The sequence below is a fragment of the Rhinolophus ferrumequinum genome, chromosome 11 (assembly GCF_004115265.2).
Source record: "Rhinolophus ferrumequinum isolate MPI-CBG mRhiFer1 chromosome 11, mRhiFer1_v1.p, whole genome shotgun sequence".
Taxonomy (NCBI): domain Eukaryota; kingdom Metazoa; phylum Chordata; class Mammalia; order Chiroptera; family Rhinolophidae; genus Rhinolophus; species Rhinolophus ferrumequinum.
In genome coordinates, this window is record NC_046294.1 from 33,787,042 (window position 1) to 33,804,432 (window position 17,391).

The 17,391-nt window shown below is 44.4% G+C and overlaps 1 protein-coding gene across 2 annotated transcripts in view; it reads right to left on the bottom strand.

The window, feature by feature from the left end:
- Positions 1 to 4,987: 4,987 nt before the first annotated feature.
- Positions 4,988 to 17,391, bottom strand: part of SLC6A5 (solute carrier family 6 member 5) — a 46,215-nt gene continuing 33,811 nt past the window's right edge. For both annotated transcript variants that reach the window (XM_033118816.1, XM_033118815.1), the window contains exons 13-16: positions 16,560 to 16,659; positions 13,653 to 13,753; positions 9,547 to 9,714; positions 4,988 to 7,171 (exon numbers count right to left, since the gene is read on the bottom strand). In XM_033118816.1, the coding sequence (XP_032974707.1) occupies positions 7,016 to 7,171; positions 9,547 to 9,714; positions 13,653 to 13,753; positions 16,560 to 16,659 (525 nt within the window). In that variant the 3' untranslated portion in view covers positions 4,988 to 7,015. The remainder of the gene's footprint in view (positions 7,172 to 9,546; positions 9,715 to 13,652; positions 13,754 to 16,559; positions 16,660 to 17,391) is intronic.

Consider the following 17,391-nt stretch of genomic DNA (forward strand, 5'->3'; position numbering starts at 1 on the left):
TGCCATCACTTACGTGCTTTCCTCCACCCGGAAAGCTCATCCTGAAATCCTCCCCACTGTCAAAATCTTCCCCATGACTCTGTCTCTTGAAGTCCTGCCTGATCCCCTCAGTCAGAAGGAACTTCCTCTGCACCTCCTCAGTGTGTTCTTGTCCTAAATCCTTCTGTGACACTTGGTACCTCCCACTGCGTATGGTGACAATATGTGTACCTGTCTTAAAACCCCACTCACACTGAGTAACCTGGAGGGAGAGACCTAGTCCCGCTCATGCTTTGCTTGCATGTTAGAACACTGCTGATTAGAACGCTGTTTGTTGTACAGAGCCAATACTTGGTATTGGTTCATTTGGTTTAAAAATTGAGTAAATCATTCAATTTCTTGAGGAATTACTACATGTCACAAAACTGTTAGGTACTGGAAACATAAATAACAAAGACACTGAGAATAGTGTAAGAATAAATAAATGAGTGAATGGATCAATGAATGATGAAAACGTGATTCTGTTTCAGTGTATGTCCATACTATATTCCAGTCATTATTTTCTCTTAATTCTACAAGTGTCTGGAGAAATGTTCTGGAAAAGGGAACAGGACTAGGTTAAATGAGTTGCAATATCAAAATTCTCATATAATTGCAGATTATACTAAAAGGCAAGAAAGGAGTCGCCCAAACTACACATGGTCTCTATATCACAGAGTAGGATGTGTAAGTTAGAGAAGTAAATTTACTATTTTTGTAAATTTGAGCTATTTTAAGAGCACTGGAGGAGTTTTCTGTTGTAAAGAACCCCTAGGGTGAACCTTTTAAACAGTGACTACTCAGCTCACGTGGAGTTCTTTATAAATCCAGTTCCCACAAAACAGATTGTTGTAGAGGAAATGGTGTGTCAGAGATGCTGGAATAAATGACCTTGAACTTGACCTTGACCGTGCAACTGTGAGATTCTGAATCTGGGTTCTGGGAAAGACATCTGGGAAGAAGGAAGCATGAACAAAAGCAGAAACAAAGGCAGCAGGAATAAGCTCTGTAAGGAAATATCCGCAAAATCCAGGGGTAGGAACAGTTGCCAAACAAATGCGATAAGATGGAAGATTGCATGGCACAAGCCAGGAGAGTTATCAGAGTAAATTCCACATCAGCCCCTTCCAGACAGATTCTTGTGCCCCTCTTGAATTGCCCAGAATAGATTGGTCCTGCTCTGGATGTGTGAGCTTGAAGCTTCCCACATTTTGTCATCATTCCCAAATAGGGAAGGACTGTTTAAAACAGATATGAATAGCACAACAGAGCACTTCCAAGTGAAATTCTTTGGTATCTTGGATCTACTTTGAAATACTCCAAAGAAACAAAGTTTCAGTTCAGTGTAGGGAGAAGGATAAATGAAATAAACAGACAGAGTTGATAATTGTTGAAACCGAGTGATGTGGATGCCAGAGTTATTTTATACTTTCCACTTGTACGTATACTTGAGAATTTCCCAAATAAAAAGTTAAAAGAAAACCAAACTGAGCAAAGGGATTTCAGAAAGGAAATCAAGGATGACAAACCAGCCCCAAATTTTGGCCCCATGAAGCACTCTTCTTCCCCTTTCAATGGAAGGTCTTATGCTGAGTTAGGTAGGTATTTGCTGTTCGGTCTGCCCTTTGTAGTTCAGTGTTATGGACAAGCCTTAGTGTGTGTGGAGGTCTCATTTCCACAGGACGGATACGTACGCTCTTGGCACGTGGTCTTCAGCATCAACTGAAGGCATTTCTTTTCTCAGGAGGGATGGCCCAGCTCATCCATGTAACCTGCCAACACGGACGCAGAAGATGGAGATGGGGCGTGAGTGTGCTGTGTTCATTTGAGAACAGAGTCAAGCTTCTGGGTTGACCTGATCAGACAGAAATGCCAAGCTGCCAGTCTACACGTGACCCTGGCGCTCAGGGCCCATCTCTGGATAGGAAATCTGGGGGCTCTGTCCGCTTACAAGGGGAGAGATTGCATTTATTGATTTGTTTGTACGTTTGTTTCATAGGAGTTAGTCATACAACGAGGCCCTCAGTTCCTTGAGATCTGAGACTGTTTTATTTTTTGTTCAGATTTGCCTGGGGTCTAACTCAATGCAGCAGCTACGTCAGTGTTTGCTGAAGACTGGCAATATGATTATTACAACACACCCAAGGATTTAACTTGCCGCGTCCCTCTGTTCAGATTCACTCAGAGTCTCTCCCTCCCTCTCTGTCCTTCCCATCAGGAGTAATTAATAATTCAGCAAACAATAGTGTATTCTGATGGTGAAGAATATTACCATTTCATTGATGTTTGTTTCTGCACAAGCACAAATCTCATTTACCCAGGAGGGCAGTTTTCCTTTTTTGTTCCAGGTTTCTCCCAGTAAAAACAGGTCAGTCCTGCAGGTACCTGAAGAGCATTTTCTAAGAAAGGATAAATGTGGTTAATGTGTCTGTAATAGATACAATACCAAAATCATCGTGTTTTAAACACTGACATTTATTTAGGGTTTTGGGAACTCATACATTATAAGGATAAATTCTAATTTATATGTCAGTATATAATAGGCAAATATATAATACAATAAATTGCATTTTTACACATAAATACAAAATTTGAGGTAGGGCCTCAAGAATAATGACTTCTTAAATGAATAATGCACAGTATATAATATGTACTCTATAATAGATATATATATATATGATGCATCATTTATAACATAATATATTTTCTTCATTTACAGTTAATGAAAAAATATAACGACCTGATTAAGGAACATATCTTTATTCATAGGCAACAATACCACATAAGATGACTACATGTAGGATAATAGCCAAGTATATAATTTAAGAACAAACCTATTCCATGATAGGTCCATAATAAAGTGCAAAAAAAGACCAAAAAATGAGAGACAATATAGTTCCTAGTCAATTACTAAGTATCACCCTAACAATAAAATACACCTATAAGGCAAATGGTTACCTGAAGATGTATTTAATTCATGGCAGGCAAATCAAACCACTGCTTGCTTTTCAGAGGTGATCAGTGCCCCATCTGAAAACACTTTCTCTTTGGCTGCAGGCTGCACAGAGGTGGCCAAGCAGAGACCACAATTCAAAATTACGTGGCCTTTCTGTACAGTTGAAGCAAAAGCTAGAAAAGATAGGAAGCTTGACTTTTACCAATCCTAGGGCCACTTTGGGGAGATATTAGTACTAGGATTAAATCATTCAAACCTCTGCTCCCAGCCTGGAAGTTTTCTGCAATGATACCCAGTGTGAAACAGAAGAAATGCTCATTCATTGACCCTGAACGTTTTTCCCTGCAAGACAACCTGCCATACAGCACGCCCTCACTCGGGTCATCTGCCTTCAAGAAGCAAGTCACAAACCCAAATGCAGGTGCAACAGCAGCGGTATTACGAGCTCGCCGTCACACATACATTAAGCAATAGCTATTGTGCAAGTCTCTGGGAAGAGGAAGATGACCGATGGCCAAGGGAACAAAGAGGAAAGAAAAGTCTTAATTTTAGGCATGGGAAAACCATGCTGACAGGTGAAGGTCGTCAGGAAGCACTGAGGCACACGTAGATAACAGAATAAGAACTTAATTAAAGGAAAACTCAAGTCCAATGCAACATTAGCACAAAGACAACCCAAGTCTTACCCATGTAAAGGTCATTGTGTTGAAATGTCTTTTTAAAGTGCCACTCACTGAAATACACGTTGATTACATTTCTCACATATTAAAAATACATTGGAAATTTCAAAGACGTTGAGGTCATCGAGATTTTGCATTGACCAGATTTCATGCAATAAATAAATACAAAGAAAACATTTAAGAAAAAAAAAATCACCAGATTGGACACATTTATACACGACAAACACATGGCCCTAAAAAGATTAAGTGCAAGACAAATATTTGCATAAGAAGCCACAACACCAATAGTTAAGAAATATACTTTTTTTCTCCTTTAAGGATATTACAGAGTTACTGTTTTTAACATATGGCTTTTTTTTTTTGTTTAACTCAGAATGGGTTTCTGGCATTTGTTGGTGTTAGGAAATAATCTCCCTGGTGGAAAATACCCCACATTCCGCAGAGTGAACCAATGAAAGTCTTTCCTCATCAACTCGGTTTTTTCCTCAGTTTGAAGGGGAACTCTCAAGTGGCAGCTTAGGACTGTGCATTTTAATACAGCATAGAAATATCCATCTGGCCATACGCATCTCAACTTTTAGTGTCCCAGCCAAGCCCCCGTGAGGTACAGCATGGGTAGATTATCGATGACTGGAAATAGCTCAGATACAGAACACATCTCTGGCAAAGCAAGCCTCAAAGCTGAACATGACTATAGAAATGGGCAAAACTAAATTTACAAGGTAACTGCTGCCAGATAAGTTCAGAACCTTTCACCTTTAGGGAAAGTGTATATGTGCATATAAAACTTGGAAACTGTAGGAGAAAGGAGACAAAAAACCCAGCTGCTCAGGGAACATCTACTGCATCTTAACTGGACAAATCGTAATTAACACCGACGCAACTACTCCCAACTGCAAAACACACTAGCTAGTGAGGAGGTCCCCTTCCCCACAATTAAGTTAACTCTCCGTTTGTACAAATCTGGCAGCCTCCACAGGGTCCCCCCCCCTTCTTTAAATCACAACAGCAGTAATTAGCAGAAATTGGATTGGCATCCAGCATCAGAATCGAGTTTTAGCCAAGGAGCAAGAGAAAACCCAAAACTCCCTCGTCCTGACACAAACACACAGGTCCGATGACAGAATGCTAATTGGTCAGCTCGTTTCTTCTACCTTCAAATTGGAAAGGCTGCAGATAATTTCCACCCCTAAGTTACTCTCCCTCGCCTCTCCCACTCCACCAGGTACCAACCGGAGAGGCTAATTTTTGGTGTCACTATGCGAAATTTGCTACAGTAATGGGGGCTTCTCATCAATAGGGCTTTCTTGGGGAAATCAGTGTCAATGGCAGACAGGTCACTACGGGGCAACAGGGCGACAGGTGAGGCCACAGCTCAGCGCCCTAACGCTAAGTCTAGGGGAAGGGTTTAGTCTCTGTGATATAGTCTAGCAAGTTCTAGCTGTGGGAAATAGACGGAAAAAGAGACCGAGGAGGGAGACACTTCTCATGCACTGCAGACAAAAGACATGGAAACCTAAAGTTCAAAACCCATCTTTGTTTCCTTTTCTAAAAGTGTCCACAGGCTGCTCTTGAAAACGGGAAGTTTACATTGGTGTTGGCAAATAGTAATGATATTTGCCCTAAAAAAGGGAAAGCTCGGTAAAATGAGTTGAGACTTTAAAAAAAAAAAAAAAAAAAGAAGTCATTTTTTAACAAATGTTACATTAAGGTCTGTTGTTGGGTTTCATTGCTGTTGAACAGGATGAAAATGTCATGTCACTATACAAGATTTGAACGGAAAATTTGCCTGAGACCCTGTAATATGAAGACAAATAAGAAAATGATTGAAATGGTCTCCACCAAAGGAAACAAGTTTAGGTTTAGATATTACTGTAAGAGAAAAAAAAAAAAAAACCCAGACTACACTATGCTAAACTCACCATCTCTACAGTGATTCATAAGATATTTATAAGGACAGAAAACACCACTACGAGTACACACTACATGAACACATACCACAGTTTAAAAATTTCATATATGCATGTTCAGGATACAAGAAGATAATAAAGGTTACGGCTTCGCCAATCTCTGCAGACATATGATTCGCTCTCATTAGAGAGTTTGCTTATGAGTACTGTGAATTGGGAACTCTTAAAATTGAATTAGCTAAATGTAGTCTTAAAAGCTATATAGTCTTAATTGGCTCACTTGCTACTTACCTAAGCTGTATTTATCAGAAATATCTGTAAATACTGTGACCTAAAATGTTCTACCAGCGCAGTGAATATTATGGTTGCTTTCTAATAAATTCTCCATTTCTTCTCTTTCTCTATGACCACAATTGACATGGACTGCGAATGAAAAAGTTAAGAGTAAAAATTGAGAAGTTATTTGACTTTTAAGAGTTTGTGTCTTATATATATAATATATAGACGGAACCAGGCTAAGTCTTATTTTCCCAGAGGTTGAAAGATAAGGTATCTACAGCTTATAGAAAGACATTTAGAAAAGAAGAAACACAGGATCATGACACAGAATCACAGCACTAAATGTCATGTAGAAAGCAGAATGGACCTCTGTTATGAACATACAAAATTAGGCATAAATTATATAATGGATTCTTGTACAGAGGTGGAAGAAATAACCAAAAGAATTCACATATATGCTTATAAAGGGAAAAAAAAAACGACTGAGGGAAGAGAACCAACTCTTCACTGAGATTCGCAGTGTGCAAAGAGTCCTTGGCACACTTGAGACAGTTGGTGCAAATGAAGGAAACATCGCCAACTGTGAATGGAAATGTGAACTTAACCACCTGAGTGGTGTCCAAATCCAGAAGCCTTGTCTTACTCTAAAACATTTTCTGATCACTGCTGCCCCTCCAAATGTACCCTGTCCTGATCTTTCTGCATCTGAATGAAAGCATCACACTGCTTAGCTTACCTCTATGACACTGATGAGTCTAAATTAACGGTCCTGCAATTCTGCCATTCTGGATTTGCCTCATCGGCACCACCAACGACAACACACAGTGGATACTTCTCTGTTGGCCAAATCACACATACCGCCTTTGTGACTTCACTGGAAAGCACTCACCTAGTTGATACATTCCTGGGGGATAAAGCGTGTGCTCAGGGGACCACCCCTACTGGAAACCGACGCCATGGACACTGGCAAACCGTGCTTCAAGTGGTCTGTCTAGCTCTTCACTACAGCATGCGACACTATGTCCTATGTAACCACTCTCATGCACGGATATGAACTGAAACATGGGAGGAACGGAGAAGGAAAATGGGAAGAAAGCTGGGGAAACCAGTAGGGGGAGGCAGAGAGGGAAAACGGGATCAAGTCTGGGCCTTGACCATCCCATGCCATCAGACTAGCACTGGGTGCCCAGTTCCACATCCTTCACTGGCAGTTTCAGTCCCAGGGAAGAGGTTCCCAGGGGGTCGATCATGTTCTTGTAACGCTCCCCACGGTGCTGAGCTAAGAATGGGCCCCAGTCCGGCTGTGGCGAACACACCAACTTTAGCCTCTGCAAAGAAGCCAAAGACACACAGGGTCACACAAGTCATGCACCTTCCCCTAGGACCACCCATCCAACCCCAAACTGTGAACCACATTTGCTAGAACCCCCCCCTTGAGCCAAGAGGGCCCCTGCCAGGAGGAGCAGTGAGGAAGATCGGCCCTATGTATTGCGGTAATTAAGTGGGCCACAGTCACATTAAAGAGGAGACTTAGTTTGGTTCACTCGAAATTATTGACATCACCCTGCAAGCAATATTACCAGTTGCTCGCGGTTTGCCTTGTACAAGATTAATAGAGGATAAAGGACCCAGATTTTAATTACACACTTTTTCTCTCCAAATGAAGAGAATCGGCAAGCTTCTCTCTCCACTGCCAAACGCAGTTTGCAGAGGACATGTGCGCTCAATTACCTTTGTTCTGTGGTCTCAACAGTGGGTTGCTATATCAAAATAATTGGATTTTGTTTAGCATATTTCCCAAAAGCATATAAATGGCCAGGAAAAAAAAAAAATCCCAACTCCAAAGATACATTGCCAAGAGTGAGCAAAGATTTTAATTATCTGTTGACAAAAATATATGCTTCTGACTCGGTTCAACAGTGTGGGTTTTCACAGGCAAGAAGAATGGGGCCATCTCTAATCCTTCAACTGAACTTCTGACAGAAAACATAGTTGGACTGAAACATTTTTTTAGAAAGAGGAAAGAAAACATATTTCCGACGACATAACAGGGAACAATTATATGTTTATTACCTATTAAAGTGAAGCTGCTTCTTATTGCTGTTAGTTTAATCTCCCCTTAATCATCAGTTTGCAACCTTTGTGTCCCAAATCAACCATAATAAATGTATATAGCCGACTCATCAGTTTAGAGAATTTTAGCCTAACACCAAAGAAGCAGAGGCTAAAGCAGCTTCTGTTCAGAGAAAGCGATTTCTGGGTCAGTGGTGGGAAGGGCCGTGAGGCACAAGCAAGCCGTCCCTGGGCACGAAGGAGGCCATAGTAACTTACTTACCTTCAGGGGACAATGGATAGAACTTCCTGAGGACGAAAACCTGACCGCTGCTTTAGTGAGAAGACTCCTACATCTCCCTCTGCCAACTCTGTCTCCCTCTTTAGTTCAGAGGAAAATGAAGGCTGCCTCCCGGCATGCGGGCATCTGTGCCACATATTCACTCGTGTGCTTTATTCCCAGCTCACTGCTCCCCTCCCAAGCCTCCACAGAACGTTCCAGAGACCTCTCCTTTTTCTTTCCCCTTAACCTGGCTGACCAAAAGGAAATCCCCTACAGCTGCTCCTCACTACCCTCTATCAGCAGGTGTTTCTGCACCTGGGTCAAACCCAATGCCTCTCAGACTTAACTGCATGAGAATCACCTGGGGAGCTTGTTAAATTACGGGACACCAGGGTCCCACTTCCTTAAGACTCTGGTTCAGGAGGACCGAGCTAGAGTCTGATCATTTGCATTTCCAACGAGATCCCAGGGAGTGCCGTTGCTGCTTGTCTCTGGGCCAAACCCTGAGTAGCACCAGTCTGGTTCAAAAATGCCAGGTCTGGATCTTCAAGATGGAGGCAGTGCTGATCTAGTCTTAGCATGTCTGAGCAAGTGACTTGTCATAAATAACAGAAGCCTGCCATACTTTACTGGTGGCTTAACAAGTGGCAGTCCCCTGCCCGTCCACTCTGGAGTGAGCATGGGGATTTGTTTGGTTGGTTGGTTTGGTTTTGGTGGGGGTTTTTTTTTTGTGTGTGTGTGTGTGTGTTTATTTGTGTTTGTTTGTTTGTTTGCATTAGAAATGGGAAATGGGTCCAGCAAGGAATTAACTGACGAAGAAAGGTAAGTTTCACCTCATACCAGCCAGGCTCTGGACATTGCATTACATTCTACAGGAAGGTGACATTTTAAGCAGATTGGATGCCCTCAGCCATCCCTAACACACGCACAACACGAAGGGGTAGTGATTTTTAATTTAATGGTCATAGATGTTTGGGGGGAGGAGGCTTCAACAGAGAGGAACGTCAGGAAAGGGGGAATGTGATGTGTGGTTAAAAACCGAACACTGGGATTTAAAGTGTGGGTGAAGGGAGAGGAGAAAAAAACGCCAGGGAAGAGGAGACAGTCTGATCATTTATTCCCTAGAGCTGTCACGGCACTGAGGAATAGCATAATAACAGCTCAGCCTGCGGATTGGCTGAGCGCCTCCATTAGAGGAATAATACATAATAAAAACGGGTTTAATAGAAAAGGTGGCAACTGTAATCACTTAATCACCAAGTCTCCCTCTAGAATAAGTTTACCGAATCTTTTGTTTTTTAATGCACAGAGCTCTCAGAGCTTCTCCCTTGGGAGGGGATGGCAGTGGAAAGGAGCTGACAGAATTACCTCAATAAATCTGCCAGGAGCCAGATACATTTTTATCACAAACATAATTGGGATCCAGATAACAGAACAGGCCAGCATTAGCCATCCGAGCACCATGGACCAGTTAGGATAGCGGTAAGAGCCATAGGTCATAGGCTCCCACTGGTAAAAGCTGAAGCAAAGGATAAACTAGGAAGAAAAGAGAAACACATGTGTTAGAGTGGTGCTATGAAATATTCCTTCATTCAACAGCCATGGATTGAACCCCTGCTATGAGTCGGATGCTTTCATATCTGTTATCTCGTTTCACACCCTTAGTGACCCTGAAAGGGAAGTATTATTAATCCGTTTTCCAAATGAAGAAAGTGAATTTCAAAGAGGTGAAAACAACACATCCACTTGGCTGCTGACCCTGCATGTGCCATCTCATAGGAACCAAGCAATGCATATGCTTGTGTATAGACACAGACAGGCTGAGAAGACAAGTTTGGAAGATCTACACCGAGAAGACTGATGGATGGAGGTGGGAGGGAGGGGTAGTGGCTGTTTGTAAGCGGTTGTCTATAGTTTCCATAATGGATAACCAGCTTTTGTTACAAGAAAGAAATCCGTTAAGTTTCTGTACTTTGATTTTTAAAATACGAATTAAATCTACTCCTTCTCCTTGGATGGAGAATGCAGCTCCAGGAGCTGCCTCTAAAGCTGGCTGAATGACCTGGAGTAGTCCCCAGGCAGTGTCTGAGCTACAAGCTTGGTCCTATAATCAGCTATGAGACAAAGAGAATGGCCTCTCAACTGACTCAAGGTGAATGGTCCTTGAACCCTGAGGCCAATAGCTAACCTGGGCTCTACCACTCGTTTACAGGGGGCCCCTAATGTCTCTGAGTTCTCTGCTATAAAACGGATATATTTCACACCCTGTATACAACACAGGAGTTTTCTGGGAACAATAGTCTTGGTATTTATTCAAGAGTTGCCCCTCAGTTTTAAGAGAGGTCGTGATTTATTTCCTCCTGTCTCCTTTCACTGCACACTTTGGCTGGCGACAGTAGTGAGAACCCTCTGAAGTCTGGGTCAATGCAGCTGAAAGGAACAAGAGAAGACACATGCTGAAAAGAGAGGTGCCAAAACAGAACAGGGGTTCTGACTGCTCTTGCCAAGCCTTTGGGGAGGCATTGCCTTGAGAAAACCATGTTCCTCCCTGGATTCCTCCTGCCTGTGGCAGCATCAGCCTAGAATAACGTACCTAATAATGACGTACGTCCTTCCTTCCTCCCCACTTCTCTTGTTCTATCTGAAGCAGTAAAATAACTGCCCAAAAATGACTAGAGCGAATTGTCAGGAAAAATAATATATGGACATGTTTTGGAAAAGCGTGAAGCACTACACAAATGTAAGTCATCTATATTACGGCTGCAAAGCCCAGGCTGTTGGGGCAAGTGAGTAGTTCAGTGCGATAATAACTCAATACATTGATTCGAAGCAACACGAGCCTGAAGACAGCTGTTGAAAAAACTGCTCTTAGGGAAAGAGATGCCTTACTCTTGGCCCCTTTTTAAACATTTGCCCCTAGAGTTATAAGCTTTATTAACCAGTCTATTGGAAGTATGGCCTAATGTATTTATGGTAAGTTGCTCCATTTCATTTACTATATAAATAGCAATTCATCTGCTTATGTGTGCACATAATTCAGTAACGTGATCTGACTATGTATACAATAATTGCATGGAGAATATTTATAGCTCTATAAATCCACGAAGGCACATATAAAAATGATCAATTTTATTTCAGGGGTTTCCAAGTAATTTAAATCCATAATCTTAGCTCGTTCTAGCACACTACAAGTATCCATTTTACAGAAGGGCAAATGGCAAAAAAAAAAAAAAAAAAAATGTTAGGCCTGGTCATTTGATACCCATTTGATATTTGCATAACTATCACATCAAACTTATCTGTGCAAATTTGTTCTTGCCGTAAATTTCCCTTTGCCAAGTCAGCTATGATAAAACTTTGCCCTCAGATTAGTCTGGCCATGAGAGATGATAATTTAGCCACTGAGTCAGACCCAAGCTGACCTTTTGCTGATGGCAGCCCAAGAAGGCTCTAGAGAGAGACTTCACTGGCTAACGATGGTGATGGACTTGACCACTTCTGCTTGTCCCTCGCTCCCAAACACAGAAGGGAAATCTGGTTCAGGATATTTTCTGAGACCTCTCCACACGTCTCTGGTGTGAGTGTTAGCATGGAAATCGAGTAAAGCATAGCATAGTTTTGAGGAACTTTCACAAAAAACAAAACAAACAAACAAAAAAGCAAGTCTTTAAAATGCCTTTTCCTTGACATTCTACTCATAAAGTTTAGATTATTTTAACCCCAAATTGGCAAACTCCACTTGGAGATAAAAGCACTGGGTTTTGAGAAATATATTATTGGAATGTGGGCTTGAGGCCTAGACAGCCCTGAATTCAATTCTTAGCTCTGTCACCTGCAAGCTTTGTGGCCTTGGGCAAGCCATTTGGCCTCTCCCAGCCTCAGTGCACACAACTGCACAATGGGGAGAGAATCACCCACCAAGCAGAGTGGTCGGAAGCTTCAGCAACAGTGCTCATAGCGTGCCTGCCTCTTACTAGACCTCCACAAACAGCAGTGCTGATGATTCTGTGATGTTTCTACAGAATAGAGTCAAATTCTCTGAAGCTTAACCTCTTCTAAGACAGGAGGGAAAGGTATGTAGACTCTAGCACAGATTCTGACTTTGATTCCACCCGAGAATAAATCATGTGTAGTATTAACTGGGGGTCATGGCAGAGCTCAGCAGAGCTAGAGAACGCCAGAGGTGGAAGAGTGTCACTTTTTCTTCCCACCAAATTAGGTAAATCCGAGTTCTTCGTACACTTTTTGGTCCTGAATTCAAGAGACTGGAAAGTCTATCTCACTTCCTTTCAACTCTCATGGCCCAAATCTGGTGGGACGTGTCAAATTACAGCCGCTAAAATGTGAGTTACAGGTGTGGGTCTCAGTGTGTCTGTGTTAGTGCAGAAGGAGATAAGTGCTGAATGGTTTTTCTGCCTAAACTTCTGTCTTTTCATAAAGAAGTTGCGGTGTTTTGATTAAAACTCACTCTGTAACAGTAAAAAAGAAAAGAAAGAAAAAATGTTTTTTCTTTACAATTTTACTTCCATCCTGGCTTGTTTTCCTTTAGAGACGCTGGTACCGTAAAGAAGGGTTTTCATCTGGTTTCTACTGCCACCTACTGGGTACAGCCAGAACTGCAGCTGACGCCCTGCAGTCTTGTGGAGATGACACCCACCGCAGGTCAGGGAGGAGGAGCGGAAAAGGCAAGGTCTCCATCAGTTACTGTGCTTGGAGAGTGGACTGGGGCAAAGCCTGCAGCCTATGGTGCAATAAAAAAGGTCACAGGATGTACATGTGAGTCCCTATGCAGATTTACTGACACACGAAGGGCTCTGATCTTTCAGAAGATGGATGTCAGGTGACCTACAAATGTCATCACCATACTTGATAATGACAAAATAGTTCTCAGAAGCAATAAAAATGAACAATAAAAGTCTAATTTCTGCTATATCAGCTGTCGACTGGCTGTATTGAGTAATGGTTAGGAGCGAGAGTTTGGGAGCCAGACTGCCTCGGTTTGAACCCAGGCTGTTGCTGGTTATTAGGTGTGCAATGTAGGCAAGTCACACAACCTCTGCGCATCAGTTTCCTCATCTGAAAATCGGAGATGATTGTGTCAACCCCCCAGAGCTGCTGTGGGGGAGAAACGGGGTGATATATAGAAAGCACTTTAAACAGAGCCTGGAGCCTGGTGGGCAGGGGGAAATGGGAGTGTTCTCTGCTATCAGTACATGAGACAGACTGACAGAATGGGAAAGGTTCCATAAGGGTGCTCCAAATAGCGCATGAGTCCTAGCTCTGCGCCCAACTGGCTGAGCACCTTTAGGCAAGTCGCTTCACCTCTCTGAACCAGTTTCCACATCTGAAAGACAATAATAATAGCCATCATACCAGCTTCACAGGCTCATATGTAGGCACACGCCTTGTTCAAGCATAAAGCACCACATACACATGCGAGGTGCTCGCTGCACGAAAAAGCATGCGGTCCTTACAGTTAAAATGGTTGGGGTTACAAATGCCCAGCAGACTTTCCAGAAAATGTTTGGCTGAAATCCAATCATCATCTCTATATCTTCACAGAATCTTTGCAGACCTGCAAAGAGACAAGTGGAGACCGAGCATGAGGTGCTGTGGCAGCTGGTGAGGTGGGGGCATTGGCTAGGGATGGCCCAGCCTGGTGTCAACATGACCCCGATTATGCAGGAAACTATCAGACAAATGACTCGCCACTGGGACAGTTAGGAAAAATTGGATGTTTACATAGATATTAAATCTTCTCTGCAGTGAGGTTCAAAAATGTCATCCCATGGTGACATCTAAGAAGCTCAGTTCCAGCCCGGCCGACTCAGCACTGCCACAACCTGGCATATTCACCTGCGTGGCTGTTTTCAGAGGTGGTGCTTAGCGACAACACGGGCAAACCCAGTTAAGGTTGTGGTCGGTGAGCACAGAGTATTATGAAAGCCTTGGGATTTAAAGAGAGAACCACTGTACATTGTTTTTTTGTCCCCCACCTTCCCAAAGACATTTTTCCATGAGTCAGTTTATCTTTGCTCTGTGTAAGATGATAAGGGCAGGCAAAAACCAATGTAATTTCCAAGGGGCCATCGCCCACTTTGTTGGAACTCAAAGGACGGCTGTCCTCTTGGTCACTGATTAACTTAAAGTAACATTGAGAGCTGATAGTTCTTCTCATGCCCCTACATAACCACCAAACGCACACGCTCCTTGAAAGAAAAAGCTCTTGAGGAATGTTTTAGAATTCAGCAGTTTCTTGCATTGTTTCCTGAGTTCATCAGAAGTGTGGATTTCTCAGAACTGTGAGATGGCGAAGCTGAAGGGACAGGAATGGTCCCCGAGTTCGAGCTCCTTCCTAGACAGCAGTTCTGACTGATGGAACAGCAGTCTCGGCTAAATTCTCCTCATTCCTTCATCCTCTGGTCACTTGTGTGGAAAGTGGGCACCCTTGCAGATCAAGAGGGGCAGAGGTACTCCCACTTCCCTTCTGCCTTCTCCCGTCGAGAATAAACCCTGCACATCCTCAGCCTTCTGCCCGGAGACCTTGGCCACTTGGTTGTTCCTGGGCTCTCCCAGCCCCCTTGGATTTCTGGGTCCACATGAGCAGAGAACTCAGTCTCGGGGGGGCCCCATTTCTAGCCTTCACTTGCCATCTCTTACCCTTTGCCATCACCTGCCTGTGCCTCTCCCCGTACCTGCTGCCATCACCTGCCTGTGACCCCGTACCTGCTGCCATCACCTGCCTGTGACCCCATACCTGCTGCCATCACCTGCCTGTGACCCCATACCTGCTGCCGTCACCTGCCTGTGACCCCGTACCTGCTGCCATCACCTGCCTGTGACCCCATACCTGCTGCCATCACCTGCCTGTGACCCCCGTACCTGCTGCCGTCACCTGCCTGTGCCCCCCTGTACCTGCTGCCGTCACCTGCCTGTGCCCCACTGTACCTGCTGCCGTCACCTGCCTGTGCCCCCCGTACCTGCTGCCATCACCTGCCTGTGACCCCGTACCTGCTGCCATCACCTGCCTGTGCCCCCCTGTACCTGCTGCCGTCACCTGCCTGTGCCCCCCATACCTGCTGCCATCACCTGCCTGTGCCCCCCTGTACCTGCTGCCGTCACCTGCCTGTGCCCCCCGTACCTGCTGCCGTCACCTGCCTGTGCCCCCCGTACCTGCTGCCGTCACCTGCCTGTGCCCCCCGTACCTGCTGCCGTCACCTGCCTGTGCCCCCCCGTACCTGCTGCCCTCACGGACCAGTGCCCTCAGCCCAGACTTATCCTTCCCGGTCCTGTTTCCTCAACGTCTGCTCTCTTCTACATGAAAGTGGGGAAGGATGATGTGACATGAGAAGTCAATCCTCACTGGGGTAGAAAGCAGAGACAGCGGTGTTCCCTCAGGGAGGAGCACAGGTCATCTCAGCCTCTTAAAAAAAATGGCCCTGACAACCTTATTATGTATGTTGGTCTGGGCGCTGGTTACAAGGGAGTGAAAATTCGTATAGATGTACAGTCAAGACGTGTGCTCTTCCTTAGACTTACCCCAAAGAGTCCACTCTAGCCACCACTGACACAGAATGCATCCTGAGATCTTCAGTGGCCCTCCACTGCCGGCATTTACTTCTGCTCCATAGTCCGGGCCAGGCCCAGACCCAGCACGTCAGCCAGCACTTCATGACCCTGAGGCCTCACTGACAACCGTCCGAGAGGACAGCCATGCCCTGTGCCCTGTGCTGGGAACAGTGTCAAGGACTCACCCACGGCAGCTTTTCCCAGCTCCCTCTGAGCTCCCAGGTCCCAGTGAGCTTCCTGCTCTACTTTAAGGCCATCCTGACTAGGGCCAACCCCAAGCACCGGATGGTGGAAAGAGCTCTGGACCAGGAGTGAGGACCCAAGAGTTGAACTGTTCTGCCTCTCACTCACTGTGTGACCTGAGAGACAGCATCTCTCTTTCTGAGCTTCCGCTGGTTGACTGGGGCCCTAGACCAAATGAGCTCTTAGGGTCTTTCCAGGGGGGTCCATCCATGACGTAAGTAGACTCCAAGTTCCTGCCTTGTGCCAACAGGCAAGACGTGCCTGCTTTGGGCAGCAGACCTGACCATCTCTGGATATTTGTTCATGTATTTCTTTTAGTATCATCAACACCTTCAGTGAGTGGCCTGTGGACCCTCCGGGCATACGTGAGGGGAGAAAACCAAAGGAATAGAAATCAAAGTCGTGTCTCTGTTAGATCTGGATCACAGTGGTCCTGAAGCAAGCTTGGAAAAAAGGGTGCAGCTCTCTTATGTTTCCTGAGCAGCAGCAATGAAGCCCATTCATTGTCTTATTAAATATGGAAAACCTGCCAAGTTCTACCTGAGAAGCAGCCACGGTTGCTCCCTTACCGTACACATAGGAGATCCCCACGAGCTCAAAGATAGCAATGATGACGAGGGCATAGGAGGCGGCGTACGTGTCCACAAGCTGAAACATGTAAATTCCACCCTAGAAGGAAGGGAAGAGAAGCAGCCAACATCAGTGGGCCTGGATCGAGGCTCTCGTCCATTTCTAACGGGAGAGGAGAGTTGGGAGCACACAGGAGTCAAAGAATGTCCCCTGCCTAACGCTGGTCCCTTATGTAAGCTGGAGGCCTTGCCATGTCAGCAAAGCAGTCCCTCGAGAGACTCAGAGCCAACCCACAGAAGCAGCACAGAAAGCAGTCTCACATCTTACTCTTAAAAGGCAAAGGTCAACATGTGAAGATGTCGATGCGAAAGCAGCCAGATTGCTTCATTTTCGCTTTAAGAACTAGGTGATCATTTCGACCCACATAGCTGCATTTGATCGACTTTCATGTAATCGTTAGGTGTCTTTGGGCATTCCTCATGCGTCCCGCTGCGTCTTTACCTCACTGTTTAAGTCTCTTTACAATAGACGAGGCTGAGAGGCCATCTCACTCCAATCCATGATTTTACAGATAAAGAAACTAAGGCCCAAGGTCACAGAGAGAGAGCAAAAGCAATACATACACTGAGTGAGCTAACGCTCAATTTACCATCACACTCAGGACCAGAAGGAGCTCGGGTGGCTGTAGACTCTGGTTTACAATGAATAATCAACGGGAAATTTCTCTGGTCAGTCCATTTGGATTTTTATATTTTCTTAAAGTAGGACACACCTGCCTCGTTGGCTGAAGAAGGCTGCATCTCAATCATGAAGATCCTGGAAGGATCACTA